Source organism: Patella vulgata, chromosome 2 (assembly GCF_932274485.2).
Source record: "Patella vulgata chromosome 2, xgPatVulg1.2, whole genome shotgun sequence".
In the NCBI taxonomy this organism is placed as follows: domain Eukaryota; kingdom Metazoa; phylum Mollusca; class Gastropoda; family Patellidae; genus Patella; species Patella vulgata.
In genome coordinates this window covers 53,879,353-53,903,919 of record NC_065880.2, presented here as the reverse complement: position 1 = coordinate 53,903,919, position 24,567 = coordinate 53,879,353, and the positions used below count along the sequence as shown (strand labels likewise).

Below are 24,567 nucleotides of genomic sequence, written 5' to 3'. Positions count from 1 at the left end.
TTAAATAATTTTCACTCAAAGCGATTCCAGAAATGATCAATTAAATGATCAACACATAATGTCATAAAATAGAAATATACTAAGATTGAATAACTGCAAATGGCTGCCTTAAAAACCCGATGAAAAATGAAACACACTCCCTAATTTCTTCCCTAATTTAACATTCTTAAGTAATTTGGTATCGGACATGTAATTATAGGGTCTCTTCTCTTTTTTGCAACACTATGTCACCATACTATTCAGTATCGATCAACAGAAAATAATGACGTACTAAACATCTAGCCAGTGTTGCAGGTTTACTATTACAAAGACTCCAGATCCCATCTTTGATTTGCTAGTTCATTTTTTTTTTATTATACTCTGCTTCTAAGACGGCCAAGTGGGGAGCCCATAAAGAATTAAACATACAAACAACAAAGAAACAGGGCCACGCAAAAGTCCCCAAGGGGTCGGCTAAGGTTTCCATGAAAGAAAACCAGTATTGAAATTTCCTTGTCAGAAGTTCTTTTTAAAAATGTCTCCGATAATTCAGGGATCTGTTTTGTTGAAGTTTTTTTTTTATAGAAACCCGATCTTATGTTAGACTAATAATTATCTGGTTGACAATTAATTTAAGGGCGACTTTTATCACCTTCTCCAAGTTTTTGTTGTGTAATAAGAAAATATCTTAAATTGGATTAAATTGGACTTATCAAACTAACCGTGATCAAATTTTGAAATGATTACTGACAAGCAGATAACACCCCATTACACCTGAAAAGATCAACCGTGCTTCGTTTTATTTACTTTATAATTATGTTAATAATTTCTTAAATCATTCTTCTATGTGCCTTTTTTTAAATCCAGACATCCGAATTAAATCTGTATTTTCACTCTACAATTCTCCGTAAATCTCTATTATCTCTACGACAGGGTAAATGACAACGTAACTCCTTCTTAATCCTCAATACACTTATACAAGAATTTATTGTTGAGTTTTAAATGTTGTCGATAGTACCGTACCGATTGGAAGAAAATGAGGTTTTAGATAACTTTGATCACTCCGTGTTTTCACTTTTATCACAATATTTGAAAGCTGGTGCACGTTTTGCTTTATTTTCAACTACCTCCGGAGTATGCATCCTTACCTTGATGTTCACCCACCCTCATGTTTTGTAATATTGTAATCGATCTGCATCTTCATCTTGAGTCCAAATCAGCCAAGTCTTCTATACATGTTGTTGAGTCGTCATCTTTCTATTTCAAAACAACATTCTCCCCGCAAGAATTTCACATTTCTATCCTTAGCTTATCCTTATCGCTTCCTTCTATTTTGAGCTCACCCTCATCAATACTTCGTCCCATCTTAATCCCTATATTCTCAATCCAACTTACTACCTCCAGATCGTCTACATCTCAATCTCCAGCTTATCTTTATCTTCATAATTATTTAAATAATTACTATATCTCTATTTTTATCTCCAATTATCATTTATCAAAACGCCAATAAAACATAATAAAAGAGTACTACTAATCAAAATTTGAATTTTTGCTAACATTTGTCAAAGGTGACTAAAGGTTTCAAATATCAATTTATTCAATATAGCGCAAGTATTACACAACTTAATAAGATCATGCTCGAATACTGTTCACCTTTAATAATTTAATGTGTTTTGACTTCTTTGTGTTTAATTATAATTGCTGTTGTTTTGTTATGGCGATGCAGATTGATGGCTTTTCTCGTTGATGTTCAATGATGTCACATCAATACTGTTTAGAGTATAAATCATAAGAAGCACAGCCATCTTTGTGTTGAGGCAACGCGTATTTCTAGGACACTTATTTCAACACCCAATATTCGTTCAATTATGTTCAGAAATACCCCAAATTTCTTTTCACCCTGCACGTTCCTATTTCTATTTTGTTTTTGACAGTCTTCTTTGTCGCAACGTGGCCCCTAATAACAAATCATGTTTCTTTCAGCTATTGCTCAATCGATCACCTCCACTGAATGGATGCGAGCATTGTGCCCGAGCACATTTTAAACCGTTAAAAGATGGTTTAATTTTTCAATGACATCTATTATTCGCTAGTTTTTCTTCATTCGAGTTATAATATTTACATTTGCATGCGAAGTAAGGGTGTATCGTTTGATGCTGAAAAGCTCATTTTTAGTATACATCCTTATATTTCTCGTAAAGAAGACGTGATGCTTTGAAAATGAATGAAATATGGGGGCTACAGTTAAGTTGAAAGAACAATTTTGGATGAGCTCTTCCATCTTAGAACGTTTTTGTGTACGTATTTGCAATATACAAGTACATGTATATTATTTTGTCGGTAGTTTTTGTGTGTTTTAGTTTCAAAATTTATGAACGAAGTAAATGGGGATTACTATATACCCTGGCGTGTCCTAAAGACACCTCTCGATGAATTACAGCTCTTCCATTATGGATCAGGAACTAGTCCCCAAAGGCTACTAATCTTGCTGTCCTTGCTGTTTTTCTTTGGGGTGATGCTTTTCGAAGAAAACCAAGGCTCCGCCAATGTACGTACGATACTCATGGAATCCGGCATTCTTGTTCCTTGGACAATATGCATCGAATGATTTTTCATAAGACGTCACAATTCCAAGATGGGTGTGATGAAGTCATACTCAATTCCGGGTCCATATAATAGTACAAAAATACAGTGGTACTTGTTTTGTATAATTGCTATACGTCATGTATCTTTATCATGGATTTCAGAGACATTAATGATGTAAAGGTTGTGTTAAGATTATATAAATAAATAAATGAACAAATAAAGTAAAGGATTCCCTAAGCCGAGAAGTACAGAGGCTGTTTTGATAAGACAGGTTTTAATGATAACATTTCGGTCTTTAGCCGACCTTCATCAGATACATCAACGGTTTCATTCAAGATTATATAAATTCGCCACTCTAAAATACTCCTTTCCCGCTCACTTTCCTTTACGAAATCTACTCTTCCTTTAGAAAATGGGGAATTTAAAGGTTCTAAGTCAGTACCATCTACATAAGAAACATTCCTAGTTTAGTTTATGGGAAGCCAAACACACAAAAAGTTAATGGAGTGTAGCAGGTGGGGTCGGCGGTAATGATTTAGATGCTTTTTAATATCTTCATAATTAATTTATAACTTGCTGTGATATTGATAGGCAAGATATACATGATACATCTCTGGTGATGCTTGTAGTATAATGAACCGTAAGTCACCAGTTTTAATGAACGCTTCATTAATTTAAATTAATTTAAACTTGCTTTTAAAAAATAAAAACCATACAAACGGGATGCCATTGTTAGGAAACCTTGCGTCATTCATAGTTTAATGCCAGTATGTAAAGGCATACACGTTTCTTTAACAACGGTAAAATGGAATTGGACATGCGCAAAAAGTATAATATGTTGTAATAAATAGGTCTGAAGAAAACACTAACGAGCCTTTAGCTTATTAAAATCTAAATCAATACATTCAATGTCCTGTTGAAAGGTCATTATAAATTACACGTTTCAAGCATTTCCTCTGGATTTAACAAAGGTTTTCCTGTTATTTGATTAGCCGCCGATAATTTTAGCTTTCCATACCCTGACTCTTCGTCCCCTTCCGTTCGATGAAACATTTTGACACTTTCTTCGTTCTTAAGAATCCCATCGAACACATCAACTGTATTTTGAATAATAATGATATCGTCTGTCGAGTAGCAAATGCAGTACATATTTTGTTCGAGGTGATTTTAATGCTAACCGTTGAGCTCAAACATCTACACACCAGCAGTCGATTCCTCGAGGCGGTTTACAAAGATTTTTACTGTTGGAATTTGTTCAAAACCTTATGTAATTACTGGACCTAGTAAACATTCACAAACTTTTAATGGTAAACGTGTTATACGAATTTTAATACGCTTCTGTCCTATAACTAGTGAAACAATCTGGACCATTTTCAAAACGAAATCTCTGATACCCGGGCTCTAGTGGCCCGTTCAGACGCTTACATTAACACAGGGTAGTGTTGCGTCCCACGTACTATTATAAGCAACACCAGTTTAACTATTTTGAGCTCGTCGGTTAAAGGTTAGAGTTAATTACGCATGGACACATACCGTCGTTTTGCCAGAAAGAGAACTTATTAGCGTGTGCCCACGGTGGCTAAGTGGATAAGACGCTGGCTCGCTAACCTGGAGGTCGGGTGTTCGATCCCTACCTTGGCCGAGAAAGTTCATCCAAATTTTCCGGCGTGGTTCCCCCTTGTCAGTGATGCAGGACGGAGGGCTGACAAGGACAGCTGTCTAGTAGTTCGGAAGGGCCAAAAAACCGAGGTCCCGTGTACACATTTGCATGCAATTAAAAGATCCCTTGACAGTTGGAATTCGATATAAGAGTAGGCCGTAGTGCCGCTGTCCGGGCAAAATTCCCCCCCATAGCACACTCTATGACGTCTTCATTAGCCCAGTTCGGAGCAGGTCAGTAGGACGTTAACCCACATTTCATTTCATTTCCAAAGCAGGTCCATTTAGAGGGCCCAGATAAGATCTCTGTTTAACGATCCCCGGAATTTTAACTTGCGCGTCTAAACGATCTAACGGGGTGCATACAGGACTGCAATGGCGAGACCTGTGATTTATAATAGGGTTTAATACTATAAAAAAAAAGCTTTGGAAAGACCGCTCGAAAGTGGAACCCGTAGACTGTTTTCCAGGACTGGATGAATTAAATATGAGGAATGGTCGAACAACCCCCAGTATACTTTATCAGGGCAATAACTCTATCAAGAATTGATGCGTGGCTCTGAATTTCAATTATTCGAATAGTCGATAAAACAGCGACAATTACAATACCGAATTGCGAAATGTCCACGATTTCTCTTTCACTAACTCCGCCTTCAGTACAAGAAGTTGGACGGTATTGATATTTGGGGTTCTAAAAATCCCTATTAAGGGAATATCCAATCGGTTATTTAACTATTGGAAAGTTTAAAGAAATCAATAAAGAGAGAAGATACAGACATCTTGTTTTAGCTTCATGATATCCAGTTGCGCCCCCACCCCCACACGGACCAATCTACTCTTACAGTAATTACTGATGAGATCTGAAAGTTGTAAATATATCCAGTCATATATCCAGTCTTGCTAGTAGCACAATAAAACTACAGGTTAATTACATCGCTAATATTTACTCCTGCTATAATTACAACCCAGCGTTTTAGATTTAATTACCCAATCTCGTGATAAAACGTAAACTGTTTTAACAGGGGCGGCGGTACCCAATGGTGTAACAAGCTTCTGTTTACAGGGGATTAAATTATGATTAACATAATTAACCCATTCACACCTTTTGATTGCAATAACCCTGCCGCATCACGTGGCTAGCGACAAGATAATATTATTTATTGAAGGTCATTGTCTAGCAAGTTCATCTGTTTAACAGTTGGAAACGCGTGGCTTTTATTTCTGGTAAACTGTTCATATTTTTATTTAATTTCCGCAATATAATTTTAAAAATATATACATTTGATCAAAGTAAATAAAACATTTTTAAATCTATCTCGAAAATCAAGATCGAAAAATAAGCATGTACATGATCATACGAAAATATATCAGATTTTTAATTTTCTTAAATTTAATACATCTATGTTTGAATCTTAACCCGAATGTGTTCTTTATTTATACTATTGTAATTTTCTGCTTGTATTTTACTACATGTGCATGTTATCGCTTCCTTTTTATCCGTGAGAATATTATTTCTTTCTGTTTTATTTAAGGAATAAAATCAGAAATCCCTTCAGCTAAGTGACAAGTCATGAATAATTAATGTTAAATGAAACACCCTATAAAACAGTCTTTTTGAAACTGTGAACATTTCCAGAAAGGCTCTGTTGAAGTCGCAAGAAAAGGTTAGCAGAGTTGTGAATAATTTAAAACTATTAAAGACAAATATGAATAAACAGTTAGCTGAGGTGAAAACGAACAGAAGTCGCAGATCTGTTGTTACCGTGTTTACTGATGTAAAACGCCACGTGCATATTGCGACAAAGATGACAACGAAATAAAAGATAAGCGTAAGAGGGCGGGGCCTATTTCAGTCGTAAGGAGAGTATAAAATTGTGCCGTGAGTCCCTGGGGATAAGTATTCTCCCGAACTACGTCACGTCGCGACGGCATCAGAGACGCAGGACCAAAATATTCTACATTAAAAGACACGCGAAGTATAGAAAATGGAAACCAAAATGTACAGTGCTCATCCGCTGGAAACTGGACTATCCCCAATTATGGACATGTCCAGCAGTGCTGACTTCTTTGCGGCATTCATGGACAGACCGTCATGCATGTTTTCCAGTTCTCCGACAAGTGTTAGTCCAAATGTAAATGACTTAAATATGAATACGAAAGAAAACATCCGAGAGATATCCCAGTGCAAACGAAAATTGGATTTTGCCGAAAACAACAATTACTTAGGACTCCAAAGACCCCAGACGGTTTCTGTTGCAAGAAGGAACGAGCGGGAACGGAATCGCGTTAAACTTATAAATATGACTTTTGCGACATTAAGGGAACACATTCCCCAGTTGTCAAAAGGGGGCAAAAGTCGTAAATTGAGTAAAGTGGAGACGTTGCGGGCTGCTATTGAGTATATTCGATATCTTCAAGGTATGATGGATGAGAATACAACCGTGGATCTTAGTAAGATAGTCAGCGAGGGCTGTCTGTCTCCCGGTCTGTCTACTGGAACATCCGTGAACTCCCCATCATCTCCCTCTGGCTCACCAGCTTCTGAATCGTCCTATGAAAATCTCAGCACAGAAGAAGAAGACTTATTGGACTTTGCAAATTGGTTTTAAAGGCCAGAGATAACGCAGGTAATTATTTTTTGGGTGATACGATTTTATAAAAAATTATAAGTCACACTTTCTTTTCTTTTCTTTAATGAGGAGTAAGTAAGTGGTGTTCATGGCAAAAGATGCTGTGTTGCCTTATGCCATGATTAAATGTTAAACCATAGTCTTAATATGAACTTTTTAATTTATTAAATATCTTTAATTTTATTATATATATACCTGTATATTCATACATCTTTCGGCTAAAATTGGAGTTAATGAATTCACAAGTGATTAATCAGTCAAAGAATGAATGATAGGTCTAAAATAGAATAAATAAAATGACCTAATCTAAAACGTTTGTTAGAAATTTATTCACCAAAGGATAAGTTCGTGAAAGATTCTAAATAATACAATTCAAAAATAAGTTCCCTATTTCAATCAAAAAAGAAAGATAAATTTTCAAATAAATCGTTCGAAAAGATGCCAGTTGAATGCAATGGTCGATTTTTTGTTTTGTTCTTCACAACAAGTGTTTCATGCTTGAAAAGGTGAGAGTAGAACAATTTATTGATTGTTTTTATTGATTTTTATTTTCATGCTCATCGTTATACCAATATCATTTAACATGGCTTATTATTTTGATAATTTATTTCATTAAAATTTCATAAGCTTTCAGATTGATCCCCAGGGTAATATTTCAAGCTAACCCTTTCTTTGTTCCTTTTTTTCATTGTTAAGTAAACATTCTTTAATTTCTGTTCTTTTCTTAACCCTACAGATTGTGAAGTGACGCAACTATAAGTGCTATGTTCTGATTGGATGACCATTTTGTAAGGAACTGTTCGATTGGCCAATTGCGTAATTCTGCTGACAGCTGGATGTGATGGTGCTAATAAGGAATAATGCCTATCCAAAATGAATGACTTTTACCCCCATAAGCTTACGTGAAAAACACTTGAAGTGCTAGACAATAAAATCGATGAAGAAACTTAAAATTGTTAAGAGGATTAACGACATCGTATCGCTTGTCGGACATTCTCTTTATGTGATTTGCCAAAGTCGTTTCTGAATAGTGACAGTGTCTCTAGATTTTTTTTTTGTTATTTAAGCTGAATATGTTAGAATTTTTGTAATTAATTCATTTTATAATAGAAAACATGAAAGTTTGTTTTATTGCTTTGCCTGGACTTGGGCAACCACACACCTTTAGTAAGCTTTACACTGTATGTACAGGTCCACCATATTATCTCATAATCCTACAAATGTATAAATCTTTTAATTTATTTTATCATTCAGTACTTTAGTAGAGATAATCTTTTAAAAATATTTGTATATAGTATTTCAGAACTTACAAAGACAATATGTTACTGCACTGCACGCAGATTCATCGGTGTCAAGTTTATAGAAAAAAAAATAAGATTGAACACCAGAGTCTTTGATAAAGACGCCACATGCACAACTTTTAGATGTATTTATAAATCAACTTTGAGATATTTCAAGAGATAGTCATTTATTTTACGCAATGCTGAACCTGTTTGCAGTAAAGATTTCGTAGTTTTTTTTATACGAATTGGTTTGCAAGTTATGTGAGTTCTGCAAATTCGTCATATTTGAAACCTCGAAAATCTAATATCAACTGAATCCGATTCTTTTTATTTACAAAAAAGGACATGCTTGTACATAGATTTTAGGAAATTTTGAGTTCTGAGATGTCCGAATTTACAAGTTTTAGTGCTCAGTATGTCGACACCAGCAGTATTATAAATTTCGAATGAACAACGAGCAAACCATTTACTTTTCTTCCAAATGTATAATCAAAACGGTCGATTGTGTTATTTCCAATGTATTATTAAAACCAATATTTTGTACATGTATTTAAATTAAATTTGTTTATAATCTATAATGATTTAAAAGTATTTTTGTAAAAAAATCTAGAATTACAACATTGATGAGTATTTTATTGTAGTTGTTGTTTGCAACATTTCGTCCTAAAATAGTTATTATTATTCATAAATATTTAACGTTTTAAACGTTTATATAATTCAGATCTGTCTCAAGAAGAACTCGATAAATCCACATTGCCCGTATCAATTGTTTTTAATGTTAAAATTAGAGATATACATTTTCAAAAATGTTGCCACAGATCACAGATTCATAAAAAAAATGTTTTGAATATTTGTCATACTCAATTTGGGAAACTTCTGTCGAAACACCTTGTACAACTTAGTTGTGGATACGATGCCAGTTTATTTGACACGTTACATTACGAAGTCACTTGGTATCTATGGACTTTGAAATTGAATGCTCTTTAGAATTGATGATACTATATTTCATGTCAAATTTCCTAGAATTGAAGTATTCAACATTTCTGGATATTTTTTTTGTTCTTCCAATGAACACAGTATTATTATAGTCCGTTATTGTTAGTTATGTGTTATTAATATTATGTGCTGAATTTACATAGGAGACCAAATCACAACTTCTCGCTCAAAAATATTGCTCACGATTTGTAAAAGTAATTTATTTTTTCATCGAATCTGTAAATAACCCTGTTAATTTATTATTACATATGTATTCTATTTTGCTACAAATAAATGTCATATTCATATACCGAAGAAAGTGTTATATATATATATATTTTGTCTTGAGCAAGCTTGGAAAGGGCCCGGACCAAGACCAAAACAGAATCCTTCGCACGAAGGCGTCGATTTAACTTGAAAATATTTTGTTTGTGACTAACAAAAGTTTAAAGTCCACGACGATTTTGGTAGGGGCAAGTTCGATGAAATGTTTTAAGCGAATACCCGTAACAATGACTTAGGATGTTGACATTCTTCGCCTTGGTTATAACGGTAAAGACAACCACAGATACTTTCGTTGATGAAACACCATTTGAGGCGTATGTTTTATAAAGAACCAAAGAGGGCATGCATACTTACATTGTCGGTATATTCATACCATCTCTGTTTCCCAAATGCTTGATATAATTCCTATAAAGACACTGTATTCATTAAAGAGAAGGGTCATATTTTGGTATAATATTTGCTAACTATATATATATTATTATAACTATATACACACATTACAATGTATATATATATAGGGAGTCACGGTGGCTCAGTAAGTAAGACGCTGGCATGCTAACCGGGAGGTCTGGGGTTCGCTCCCGGTGTTAGTTGCGGAAAAGAACCCTTGAAAGCTAGAATTCAAATTAAGAGTAGGCCGAGCAAAACTTCCCCCATAGCATATTACATGGACGATAAATCCCTTTTCATTTCATTTCATTTCACATTTCATAGTAAGTGCAGAAAACGAAATGAAATGGGGATTAATGTCCTACTGTTTTGCTCCGACTGGGCTAGTGAAGACGGATAAGTGCAGGAGCAACATACTACACACAAACAAAACAGAGAAGACATAACCTGCGGTCAAGGACTCAAACTGCACAGATATTGCAAGCAATAAACAATACATATCTTATCAAGTGAATGGATACGGAGGCCAACCGTAAGCGTCGGCTGCGCTGTACAGAGCCGGGATATACTTGCTGCACTCAAAATACCCCCCTCCCCCCCCCCTCCCCCAATTCCAATGATTTACAAGAAAGGCGTAATAGAAAATAACGATATAGGCGATAATCCAGAAAGAATTTCGAAAAAAACACAAAAAAGTATTAAATAAAGAGGGGAAGAAATGGGGTTTAAAGTCCACTCCACACAACCTAGGTCATTTCGGGACTATCATATGGTTCAATTTTATTTCAATAATTCGCTTGCGCGTATGGATCTTTAGCAGTGGGAGGAAACCGGAGGACCGTGAGAAAAAGTATTAAATAAAGTGTGGTCAAATCTGCACCTCCAGCACCTCTCATCCAACCTAGAATCCAATAGTTTTATAAACTGGAATATACTAAAACAGATTAAAAACTCTCACCAATACATTCTTTAAATGGCATTGTGATAACGAATTGTGAAACTAGATGAATGTCACAGTGTAATAAACCGTAGTAATTGTTATCCATAAATACTGGGGATTTTATTTTTGTCTCGTCAATACATTCTTTGTGTCACTTATAAATGGTTTCGCCTTGCTGGACTCAACGGTGCTGTAACAATTGGCGCTTGAAAAATAAAAACGTGATGAAGAAAAGTCATAAACAATTTATATACACGTGTGTTCCAAGAAGAATTTAGGACAACTCCCACCCGAATCAAGCTGTTGGGTTTAACAGTACTCTACTGGGGTACAACCAGACACACACTTATTTATACAGCAATGTTGAGGGTTGTTATCAGTATGATGCGAGGCGGGTAAAGAAGTTTCTTCCTCGAATTCAAATTATTGTGGTATCTTTTATGTGCACTGCCCAGTACTTTTATTTTTTGGACTGGATTGTCATTATTTGATCACAAATTGAGCCTGGCCTTTCTGGTACTTTCGGGGAGAAAAACATTTATCATTGATCTTTTCATTTCTGTTTACTTTTATCATTACAAATTTGGGGTTTATAATTATTATCTGTTGAGACACAGCATGTTAAAAAGCTGCCTGAATGATACATAGCACAATCCAAAGATTTAAAGTTATAGTGCCTTTGCGATAAGTTTTCAAACGATTTATTTCTTATTCTTCGTTAGAGAGAGGAGGGGTCGTGGTAGTCTGCGTTTGCTATAAGAAGAATATTTGGAATTTATCGAGTTCGATTGGTGGCCACTCTTTGGGGTTGACAGGAAACTGGTTTGGATATGACGAGGAAACATCGATCCCCTCAACCCCTGCTCCGCACTCGCCTTTCCCGGCAGGCAAATTGAAAACTATATAATTACCATGTTAATCTCAAAATCAGCGACTTTTGCATTTACGAAACGTTAAACAACATTCAATTGCCAAGAGGATGATATGGCAGAAAATAAATATTCTTCCGCCAACTGGTCGCAATTTGATAAATATAAATATACATTAATTCTGTGCAATATTGAATACAACATGTAGCTTAGTGTTTTATTGAAAATACATAATATAAAAATAAACTGCCCCTAGGAGTAACAACTGAATGAACATAAAAGATATGAATATACGAACTATTTAATTAGAATGTTTTTTTTTCTATTTCAGAGTTACCTCCCTGTAATACGGAGACCTACTTGACCTAAGATTCGGATTTAAATATTCGCGCAGCTATCGTGTGACGTGTGCAACGATACTCGAAAACAAAATTGGTCTTTAGATCAATGACGTATTTAGGGGAATGCCGTTAACAATACAAAATCTTGAATTTTTTTATTTTCATATCTTAATATCTCAAAACAATCGCGATGGGGCATGGAGGTCAGGGTGAATGTGTCGAGTGACGTTTGATATTACGCAGCTATATAAGTCAAGTCCAGCCCGACTTATATGTCTTTGGATGACAAGAAAATGCTTTTAAAAAACAGCTTATTTAACCCAACTGGTTACAATCTTAATTTATTAAAACATCAATTTAATTTATAAAGATTTTTCATTCTGCTCTTTTTATTATTTCAATGTTATTCAAAAGATGGCGTAATGGTGCATCAGAAATACGTAACAGACAGATGTTTCTATCCGTCATAAAACAATAATTAAAAAGAAAACCGGGATCGATGGACCGATAACATAATCCTCGATTATATCATAAAATATGCTCATTATTAACTGGAGACAGAGTAGCAAGTTCGTACATGGCTAATAAGACCTTATCACATTAACTTATTACTTAACCTTTGTCGGTGTTTGAAAATGTGTTAACTCTATAATGATTATTGTTAGTTCTATAATAATCTAGGTTGTAAAAGGCCCTAGGGCACTACTACCAATCTGTCCAAAATGGCCCCCTTGAGAGCTGGGCTTGCAAATTAACATCATCCATTTTGTTTAATTGGTAAACATGACATAATTTATGATACTAGTGACTGAAAATTTGTTCTAATGGTTAAACTCAGTTGGATACAATTTGGAATTTTTCTCTCATTCACTGTTCTAGGAGTGAAATGTTTCCAGATCAACACAATCGATTTTGGTTTTGTTTAGAAAAACACAGTACATGTATGTTGATGAAAATAAAGAAAACGGCTCTGAATAACAGGAACATACATCCGTCTAAAATGTACCCGTCTATAGAAAGATGTGATGGGATGGGATGGACTGCACTGTCTTCCCATTGACACGCCATTGTGTGGATAATTGTTTTTCTGTAACACCAAGACTACAAGTTTAACAATATATAATGTACAAACAGAAATTCTGGTCAATAAGCTAGAGTATACTATATAGTCAGAGATTGACAGAATTATTATACTCATAGCTCTCATAGCTATAATTTATAAGAGATATAGATAATATCCACAAATTTATGTTTAAATGAGGTTGTGTTAGCTGAATAAACGTAACTAAAAGGAATATAACTTTTCTTAAACAAATTTACATTTCACATTTTTACTATTTCAAAAACATTTATGAGACTTCAGAAATATACTTTCATGGCTTAAATTATAGTTATTCAGAAAAGATCAGGAAAACTTTTGAGTTGGCTAAATATAAATATCGCTCCCATTCGGCCTTCGTGGCAAATACCGTTGCTGTTCTGTGTTTTGATAAGTCCCGCTATCATTCCTCCAATCTGGTGGCTAGTTTTAATACACATCTGTCCAGGCCACCAAAAATGACCCAACACCTGCCAATAGTGGCGGCACAAAACTTCATCCAACAAACCGACTCGAGCTCAAATTTTAATAGAGTCCAATTTTGTTTATGGTTCCGCGTGAATAAATTCAACTTTGATCGCCATCAGCAATCTGTCACGGTTGGTGGAGGGAGAGCTTTGCCTCTATCGGAATGGGGTAACCATCTGTAAGATCACCCAGAATAGAAATGATAATCTTTTTATTCCATAAAACATATCCCATTGTGTCCTTGTACAGGTAAAAAGAGACAGAAAACAATACATTAAAGAAGGGCCTTCATACCAACAAAGCTTATTACAAAACTAAACGATTTGTACCCATGAATACAGAAAAATAGAAAACATCATACGAATTGTTTTGTATTATTTGCTAATTTTATAATTTTCTTTCACGATGCGGCGTTACCGAGAGGCTTTATCGTGGTTCCTGTATTGATTGAAATGATAATGTTGCTTGCTGTGTCTTTAAGAGTTTTAGATTAACTACAATTGATAGAGAAAAAGCTTCAATTATTGATTGGGGCGCGTGCTTTTCCTTTGATCTTGCTCACCGTTATCTAACTTTCAAAAGTGTATCAGCATTTTTCTATATGCACGTGTTCAAATTACTCTCGCTATGTGTTTTTATGAAATATTAATTAGGCCCTAGACCCGTTTATCACAAAGAATATTTAAAAAATTGAGCTTCGAAAGTTTCAATAAAAATTCCTTTAAAGAAACTCCTGGTGCGTGGAAATAGATTTTTTTTTCAAATTTAAATTACACTATTGTTTAGCATTTGTTCTCTTATAATAAATGTTCATAAACTTTGAAATCATTCTTTGAAGTAGAACAATAATGATAATTAGATATTCTAAGCGTAGCTGTACTTGTAGCTAACTGCACGGAAACATTTTGCGTCCTTTAACCGAATTTTTTGTCCTTTTGAAAAAAAAAAATAATAATAAAAAAAATAAACCCCGTTAAAACTAATTCAACTCTTAAATTTTTCAAGTTTAAATAAATAATAAATATAACCAAATAAGTTATATTAATTTATTACTATGTTATTGGCATTTTAATGTCTCTTCGGTCATAAAAGTTCAAATTCTATTAACCCTTTCACTGAGCGGATTTTAATACTACGGTAGTATTGTGCATATTTAAAGTGTCATGATACTGTTAGAGTTGTTATAAAGTAACCACCAAAAAAAGCCTTTATTTTAAAAAAAACCCATTAAATCATTGGACTGGATTCTGAAAGTAACATTCAATTTTGAATAATTAATATGCCAACTGTGTTTGTCAGGAAATCACGTACCGGACTGTAATTTTGAAATTTTACTTTTGAAACACAAAGATCCTAAGCATAATTTAGAGATTGAACATCACAAAGAAAAAAAAAATATCAAAAAGGAGTTACGCCCCTTAGGCTACCTTTAGACCAGTGGTCAACTTTCTTCGTCCGGCTTGTAACATTGTTAAGTACTGTTAGTTACTCTTATCGATTTTGTGTAATGATTGATTCTTTTTCAATAGCAGAACAGTGGGGTTCTTATTCAGGATTCATTTGTATTGATTATTGGTTCTGATACCTTCTATCGCGAATAACTTTCAGTTTATAGTCGTGTTTATAATTATCAAATTGTCCAATTCTCAAGGTTTTCTGTGTTGAAAAGGTTGATACATTTTATGCAGTTTTTGCAACAAAAAATATATGGTTGTTTTAGTTTCGCCCATAAATACAGCTGTTTGGGCAAATATTGACAGTTTAGAATGTCATTATGTATTGGCCATGGACTCTAGAAATTGGAACATGACAATTTTACAGCCTTCTGTTGCAAGTTGAAAGCGTGGACTGGTCCGAACCATAGCACGTGTAAAGGAATGACACTGGGCTTTACCGCAACTGAGAGGTCGCGACCCAAATAGACCTCTTACTAATATAATAACAAAAGCAAGTAAGAAAATTAATTAGTCGTACAACTTGTGAACGACCTCTCACAGATGCTAACCCCCCTTCGTTAGCGTCAGCCGTGACGGGTTACGCAGGACGAAGGGGGTCCAGAAAGTCACCAGTAAAGTATCACGTACGTATAACAGTCAAACTTGTGTCTCAATGCTAAGCGGCTTGCCTAATTGCAATTATTGCTGTTTTCTTGTCTAAGTAAATACATGCCTCCTTTGTAAGACAACGACTAGCGGACTTAACAAAATAAACCCTAGTTACTGTTATCCTGGGGGGGCAATGGTATCAAACCCCTCTGGGTGGTATAGTTACACCCCCGTGAGATAAGTATGACGGAAACAAGACAGCCACGCGTACCGCTTTTACAAGGTTGATTGCAATCAATTTTATGTCTGCTCTTTCAAGTTGTAAAATGATTCTTTAAAAAGTATATAAATTTGGAAGGAAAATAATAATCATTTGTTTAATTAAAGTTTTCTGACAACTTCCTCTTTTACTAAATATAAGTGAAAGAAAGGATAACACAACAGTGAATTAAAGTACAGATAGCAAGCTAGCATCTCATCTGAGAATCACATGTTAAATAATATGTTAACTGTGTCAACTTCCCAAATATATTGAAATATTAGTAGTCAAAAACTATTTTGTGCTGTCGATTTTAAATTATTAAAAACAACTGTATCGGGTGTTTGAAAAGGGTAAACATTCTCCTTTGCTCAGGTACTTCCCACTTTGCATTGGTTTATTTTTGTATTTACTGGAAAAGGGCTTATGCTCCAAACATTACTTGTTTCGTTTTTATGGTGCTCTTTTGCAATGCAATGACCATTACTCATAAGTCAAGATGTTTCTAAACAACAATAAGTCATTCATAAATAAACCAGGTTTACATATTTACTGTAAATTTTAGATCTGGGTTTATATGTATATTAACAGCTATATTATATCTACATATAGATACGAGTAAACACTTTATACATAACAATATCAGCGACTGTAATATTAGTTTATATGCTATATGATATGTTTGACGTAGTACCATAAAAACGCCATTAATCACACCATAGTTGAAAGTCAATCCTTGCTATCTTTTAAATACGGGTAATGTTAAATATCCCAAAATATAGAGCCAATCCTATTTACAATTTCTTTCTGGTGGATTTAACAAATATATTTTAAGCATTATGGAAACCCAAAAAGTAAGCGAGAATTTTGCAAATCGGCAAAGCATCTACCTAAAGCATTTTAATATTTCGGGAGCGCGAAGACTTTGAGCTTCGAGAAACAGTTAGACAACAGAAACAACCAAAAAATAAAATTTTCTTTTTCTAAAGAACATGTCACCTTTGAATCTTTGAATGCAAAGAAAATAGGAAGAAGGCGTTACTGCACATATCCTTAACAACCGATATCGACATCCAGGACACGTTTAGATTCCCTTAACCCCCGACTTAACCCTAGCTCCCCCAATTAACTGAGCAAAAACACAGTTGGGTGGTCAAATACTAATCAAAACCCACCCAATTTGTCGTCTGGGTTTTTGTGAAGTTTCATTTTATGATTCTAAAATATGATTATTAATAAAGACGTTCGATTTCCTGGTGTATCAATATCCCTTCTCGTGCGAAAGGGCCCATTTTGGATTAACAGTAGTAGCAGTATGTACTTTTATTTAATAGATAATTTTCGTTTAATCACAGCGAACTCAGGCCGAATTACTAAGGGAAGGCGGTCGGTGCGGGGTGTGGGGTGTGGGGGGGGGGGGGCGAAAATGCTAATGCTAGTGTTGAGTGGACTTTAGCGCCCCGTCCATATTTCATACACACACCAACTTTGGCCCTTTACTCGTCCAAATTAAAGGACAATGTTAGTGTCGGGCAATTTATAGGAGTCATAGGCTTGTTTAAGCCAATTCCAAATATATTCTTAACTCTGGGATATCTTTGCTACGGTTGCAACGGTTGTTAAAGAAAGAGGGAGGGAGGGAGAGAGAGAGAGAGGGGGGGGGGTTAACGTCCAATCGACACAAACTAGGTCATTTCGGGACTAACATATGGTTTAATTTTATTTCAACAATTCGCTTGCGCGTAGGGGTCTTTAGCAGTGGGAGGAAACCGGAAGACCCGTCGAGTGGACGTTAAACCCCATTTCTCTCTCTCTCTCTCGCTCCCTCTCTCTCTCCCTCTGATTCTAAGCAGCGATCGGTGTTGTGTACGCCTATTCTTTCCAAAACAGGTCATACCACTTCCCATGTTTGGAGCTCACAAAACCAGTTTTTGTTTTACTTTTGTATATAAATACAATTGTTGATAAATACAGATTGCTTGATTTGCATTTCCTCCCGAATACAAGCGAAATTCTAATTTTGTGCAAATATGACCAGATGTACTCAAAAATCCAAAGAGATCAATCTTTCGATGTACTTATTTGCAAGAAATGTTAATAGGTCGGACAAGAAATGAATATGGGTGCAGTATTTGATAAATAAAGAACGCACGATTGCCATTTATGATTTGTAATCCATGTGGGGGTGACAGAAGTAAGTATCAAAAAAATAATAATAATATGACTTAAGTTTATATATAGGGCTTCCCGAATAAACGATGTGTAAGTAGAGAATAAATGAAAACAAGGGAATGCAGTGACTTTTTCTATTTTTCTCGCTTTCTCTTACCTAGTGACAGTCAATTCTATTTTTTATGAATAGTTCGTTTTGAACAGATATCCCCTCTAACTTCAACGGAATTATCAGTGAGTTGAAAATCGACCGTGTATCTGGTATCGCGCTCTACTTCAGCCTTAAGATAACTCGTGTTTTCCTTTTTTGCCTCACTCCCCGTTTCTTGAAATCTCCGTTATGCTCATCTACCGCCGCAAAGATATCTGTATTAAAGTTATATTTGGAATGTGTTTAAACATGTCTATGACAAAATTGTCCTTTAATCAAAGGTTGATTTTTTTTATTAACAATTTAAAACTAATATTTCACATCATTTTTATGCATTTGATAAAATGCTGACTCTGCTGACGTTATCAAAATTCGTGCTGGATTTCAATTGATGCAATAATAAAGAATAACGATTTGATTTTTTTTTAGGAGTAATTTTTTTTTAAATTCGACTGCAATATGATCACCATGACTTGGGAAAGAAGCACAGCTATCCTTGAAGTTAGACAATGTCGCTTTTTCAAAAGCTTGAAGTGTTAATAGAAATTAACAATTATAATGGTAAAGCACTAAAACTGAACAATCTTATCTGAAGACGTCTATTAACCTTGGTAACGCCCAATAGTTAACGTTTTGAAGAAAGCCAATGGTCAATCATCTTGTTAATTTTACCTGTCTACAAGAATAAAACAATTAAACACGTCTTCTAGGTGCCAACATGTCTGTTTACTCAATGTCATGTCAGTACTGACAGCCAAATGACATTCTCACATTTTGACAAAAATCCCTCCTTTTTAGTCAAGAAGATGTCGAACTTGTGTTTAGGTAACAGCGGGATAAATTATAAAGACGGACGTGCAAATTCCATTATTGCAAATTATAGAGTGCCCATTTCTTTTACAATCCTAGGACGTGCCAAGATTCTTGAAGATGCTGTTTTAACAAGTACTAATTAGCTAGGCAACTCTCGTGTCCGTCGTCCACTGGAGGGCTGAAGCGGTCATTGTCTGACCACTGACGACAGTGATAATGCTTGAAGAACAATAAATCAGCAGTAGAGTGACCACCTCTCCAGCCAGAGACAAAAGCATTTAATCCAATTTCGGTTCACATCTCTGTGACGTCGTTACTAACATATTGATACAATTATCAGATTGAATGGACTAAGCTATTGATAGATAATTACTTTGGGACTTTTCTAACTCCATAAACCAGTTGAGGTGAAAATTGCGCTCTTTTTGTCTGCCAGTGGACTTTTATGAACTGTAGATAACCTACGCGAACAAATTAAAATAGTCTTGTTACGAAAATCATGCAGCTATAATCAATTACCCATGAAAACAACATCTATATATGAATTTTATTTGAACCGCTCTAAGATTTGCACATTTTCAATTATACACTCAGTTCAGATACTAACATTCAATAACTAGAGTTAGACATTTCTCATCAGTCATCACAATATAAATTTTCATCTGCCAATAGATGTCAGTCTTTGTCAAAAAAAAGCTGCCAAAAATGATCGGCTTTGGCACTCGATTAATATATAGGTACGCACTTATTAGGAAGATGCGAAAATGTAAGCTTACCGTATATTTGCGTATCGGTTACTGTCAACTCTATCTGGCAGCCATGCTACAGTATTCACTGAAAACGACCTCAAGCCCTATACATATAATTATATTAATTTAACACGTATATGTATGTCGACATAAGAGTCCACCATCACTGAAGAAAATGAAATAGGATTTCAGATTCCTCAACTCCACCTTTGATGGGTTAGATATTTATGTGACGGGAGAGCACCACCGTATAACGTTCTGTTCCGTGCTTAACTTACGTTCAACCAAGCTATAATAGGATTAGTGCCATGAAAATTAGGAGCCTAAAACCCAGTAATTCACAGTAATTTATTACCAAACTATGGCTATTAACTGTACTGGCGGTAAACTTTTGGTGACTAGCTTTGTCTTTCTATCGGATTAGAGAGAATTAGGTTTAATATGATATATGGGTTGATATCTGCTTAATCTAAGTAGTGACCGCCAATGCTTTGTGTATTTTCAGCATATTTAAAAATCTTAATTTGCCAGTGCGTCCATTTAACACGTTCTGGTCACACGATGTTATACTATTTATCAATTTTATATCCGTAGAAATAAGCAGGGAGTTTGGGGGAAATCTGCCTCATGTAGTGATTGTTTGTGAAAGATTTTAACACCTGGGTTTTTAAATCCAACAATCATCAATTTTGTTTATCGAATGGAAGTAACTTCTAAATAAATTCAACGTAATATTTATTATCAGTTTCTTATACTTCAAGAATAAATTTACTCTTGTTTTTTATTTTTGTTTTTTTTTGTTTTTGTTTTTTTTTCGATTCCCCATTCTCGTATGATTAAAAACACCACTCCGTGAATGAAATTCACGGAATTAGTAATAAGTAAGGATATTTATATATGGGTGTGTGATGTTATAGGTATTATTATATTATTATTGTTATGAGTGTGACGTGATGTATCTATTAGATCTAACACAGTGGGTGATCACTTGTATGATTGACACATCCCCTTATTTCTATCTTAACGATAGATGAATGTATTGTCTTGTATATTCATCACATGAATTCATGACATACATATCGTGTAAAGTTATGAAACTCTTGATTAATAAATATCATATATCTTGATCTATAATTACCCTTTTCTATTGGTAAGAGTTCATCAAGAGTTCGACAGGATGGGTACTTGTCTGAGCTCCTACTTGAGAGCAGGATATTACGAGGAACATCTAACATCGCTAAAACCACTGTCTCTGGTAGTTATCACATTAACTTATAAACATACAGATATATTCTCAGATTTTTAGACATTCTAACAGCAATTCTACTGTCGCTTTGGCCAAGCCGTAAACAACCACATATTAAGTGGTGTGTCCACGGGGGAGGGATGTCCCCAACCCCACCACTCACCCGGGTGGGGTCTGACAATCAGATTTTTCGGCCACGGCGGTAAAGTGAGACAAAAAAAATTAAGTGCTCGAAATCACATGCATTGTACACAGTTTTCGGGCATCGATCATTATTTGTGTCATCAATTTTTCGGGAATCGGAATATATAGTCCTCTTCTTGAAAATAACCCTTTGCTTTCTATAAATATTTACGCCTACATGATATATTTTTTACATCCCTCTTTCAGGAAATTATTGCCACTCCTAACACCTAATAATTACTTTGAGGTATTTACCAAAAAAGAAATAATGGAAGTGCTAAATAAAATGACAATTTGGAAGAAACAAGGATAGGCAATTCTTTGTGGTTTGGTAATCAGCAACAAAATGCTAGTTATATAAAATATATAGAAATAGTGATCAGACATCACAGTTTCATAACTATATCTTGAATGCTTTCTGAGATGTTCTGTGGCATAATAAAAGTCAAATGTGCTTCTAACACAAAAGTTATTCAACTAAGAATAAGTTTCATACATGTCTTGAACGGTTTATAAGATATGCCCCAAATCAATAATTGTGAACTAATGATTAAGTCAAATCTGTTTCCATGGAAACACTAAAGTTATTCACCTGAGAAATTTGGTTTAAGCAAAATTCACAAATACTATAATATGCTGTTATTTGCACAAACTAACATAAAGATATCTTGAACAATTTATGAGATATGCTCCGGAATAAAAATTGTATAACAGAAACTAATTCAAAATCCTGTTTCCATGAAAACACACGAAAATTAAATTCAAGAATATATAATTAGCTATAGGACTTAAACGTACAAAACATTACAACAATAATTCTAAATTCGACGAGACCATCGCTTTAATCTAAATATCACGTCTGGTGTACTTTTGACTTATAGCTTTCACATTTCTCTGTTGAAATATCCAAACCAGCTCGGATGCTGAAAACAATAATAACATTGTTTACAAAGAATTGTTTTAAACACAATAGGTAAAGTATGTAACAGCATGGTTTCAATGATGACGGGTAACACTAGTCCACTGCGAACCACGCGAAACCTGGAACAAGCACAGATCATGTATCCTCGATCGTGTTGCTTTTTCAAATTTATGGCCGACCTCACAGCTAGACTGGTGACCAAAGATATACTGATTCCATTTTGCAATAATATATTTTTATATTGTCAAAAAAGTAGGTCTAAAAACTAGGTTATGTCAATTGATTAAATTTAAAATAAAATGGATGGAGGCAAAAAGTCGTTGATCTACTTGTTCTTGTCTTGAAAGAACGCGATCAACTAGTTAACTTTGTTAATAAAGAGGGCTTGCTTCAATGAGAGGTCCTATCATATGAGATATATTGAGTGAACGGTACATCACAATATAGACCCCAAGAACCCCCATACACGATACCGTTTCCTAGAATCAAATTCCTGTTTTCTTAAGGTTACTGATGATTCAACAGGGTATTTGAGTAAGTTGTCTTACTCGTGAAGTTCAGTCAACCAGGGGTATTTGACAACGGCATATTTGGTGGAGATCCCGCGGGCAACTGTAGATAGTTAACAATAAAATTGTAACAAGCGGGCTTTAGTCTATTGTGGCTTGTTTAATAGAAATACGTGTCTGTGTAACACCTAGTGAAACTGTCTCTAGAAAATGCAACGATCAAATGTTGAAGAAGAGCGAGAGGTCGATTCTGGAGTGTTTGTTAAGTTTCAATTACCCGACACAATCTAAGGCTATGTTATAACTGTTTACAAATCGACTCAACTTCTTTATCGTCTCAACGGGTCTTTATATCCTTGTTTGGTTTTGGTAATACTTATGTATCATATTGTTACGACCTACAACTCTTCCGTCTGGCCCCGAGTTGAAGAACCATGGTGTTTCTAACGTCTTGCTGTGCTAATGTAGCATATTTCTGTCCTTAAAAGCGACGTGGTTACGATATATGACATATTTTGTTACCACATACTTGAATTATAATAAAGTCTGTTGACCTGACGATGTTATAACTTGAATGAAATGGTGAACTAAGCGACGAATTTACATATCCGAAATAACACCGTTTAATTGTCATTGAATACATTGATATCTACAGGTAGTACTTATTTCTTTAAAGATATTGAAAAAATGTATTACTTAAATTAAGATAAGTCAATCTTGAAATCACATTTAAGTGCATATAGTTGAAGAACTACCGGTCATAACTTTTTTCTACAGTTTCCACATTCCTAAGCCTGTTGAACAACCAGAAATATCAACTCTAGTTTCGCTGCGCTAATGTGCAAAGCTGTCATATTTAGGTATACGGAGCAATGCACGTCCATGGTGGCCGTGCGAGCTCGGTGTTCTGACAATTAAGAAATTTTGTGAATACACAAATCCTATTTTTCTTTGTCCAATTGAAAATACCGGAGAATCATTTCGTTATGTTTAGTCCAAACAGCTATTGTAGCATTGATGTTTGATCTTCATTGTACCAAGAAAATTATCAGACAAGGATGTTGAATTATGATCTATATTTCAATTAAATTAAGACCACCCCTCTCAATCATTTTACAATCGAAAATGTAAATTTCAAGATATAAACAAACATTTTCACTTGTTAGTTCCCACCCATCACGATTATATTTTAACAAAGGTGGCCTCCGACTATGGAAGCGAAGACAAAAAGTTGAAGGACCACTTCTGGTCAAACTTACATTGTCATGTCTCTGCTAATGCAAACCTAAAAAAACCACTCTGAATACTCCCAAATTAATACAAACTAGTATACCATTTATATGATAACCCTTAACATCAAAAAACAAACTTTCATTTTATTAGTAACAAGGAATGAAGACCAGTAGCCGTTGTCTGGGTTAAGTATGTATTTCAAGTAGGTAATTTGGTATCAGTAATTGAAAGTTTAGCAATAGCTATCAAAATTGAGGGGTTGAAGTGCCCATAGAAGTCTTAGTTTCAAAACACTATTTAGTTCAGATAAGAATATTTCAAGTGTTTTAAAATATTTTCGTTTCAGCCTCGAGTGGTCGTTACCTATTACTGGGCCACGAATTGTAACACTTCTGTCCATCAAGTTGTTAAGCTCTGTCAAAGCCAGGGTAGCAATTCTATAAAATCGCTGTTTGAAGTCTCATCTTTTACCGCTAGTGGCAGTCTTCTATACACGTTATACCCTTTTATGATTTTTAAAATTAAGGGATATCTTTTGTGCTTGTTTACAGGAGACAGAGGGACACATACATGTAAAAAGGTTCTTGTTCAGTTATGATAGGTAGCCCCATTAAATTTATAATATAAAGAGGTAAGGTTGGAAATCCTGGGCCAACAGGGGCATTAGATTCCTTATATATCCAGAGACGCAAAAACACACGTGTATTATAGAACAGGGTATCTTGTTTTTATATAGAAGTACTCTGATTTCCATCTACATGTACAAACGGATGGATACTAT

At 34.8% G+C, this 24,567-nt stretch overlaps 1 protein-coding gene across 1 annotated transcript; it reads left to right on the top strand.

Moving 5' to 3' along the window:
- The first annotated feature begins 6,132 nt into the window (after window positions 1–6,132).
- Window positions 6,133–9,414, top strand: LOC126811916 (achaete-scute homolog 1a). Its single transcript, XM_050537975.2, has 2 exons — window positions 6,133–6,851; window positions 7,591–9,414. The coding sequence occupies exon 1, from the start codon at window positions 6,210–6,212 to the stop codon at window positions 6,831–6,833; it is 624 nt and encodes a 207-aa protein (XP_050393932.1). The 5' UTR covers window positions 6,133–6,209; the 3' UTR covers window positions 6,834–6,851; window positions 7,591–9,414.
- Window positions 9,415–24,567: the final 15,153 nt, after the last annotated feature.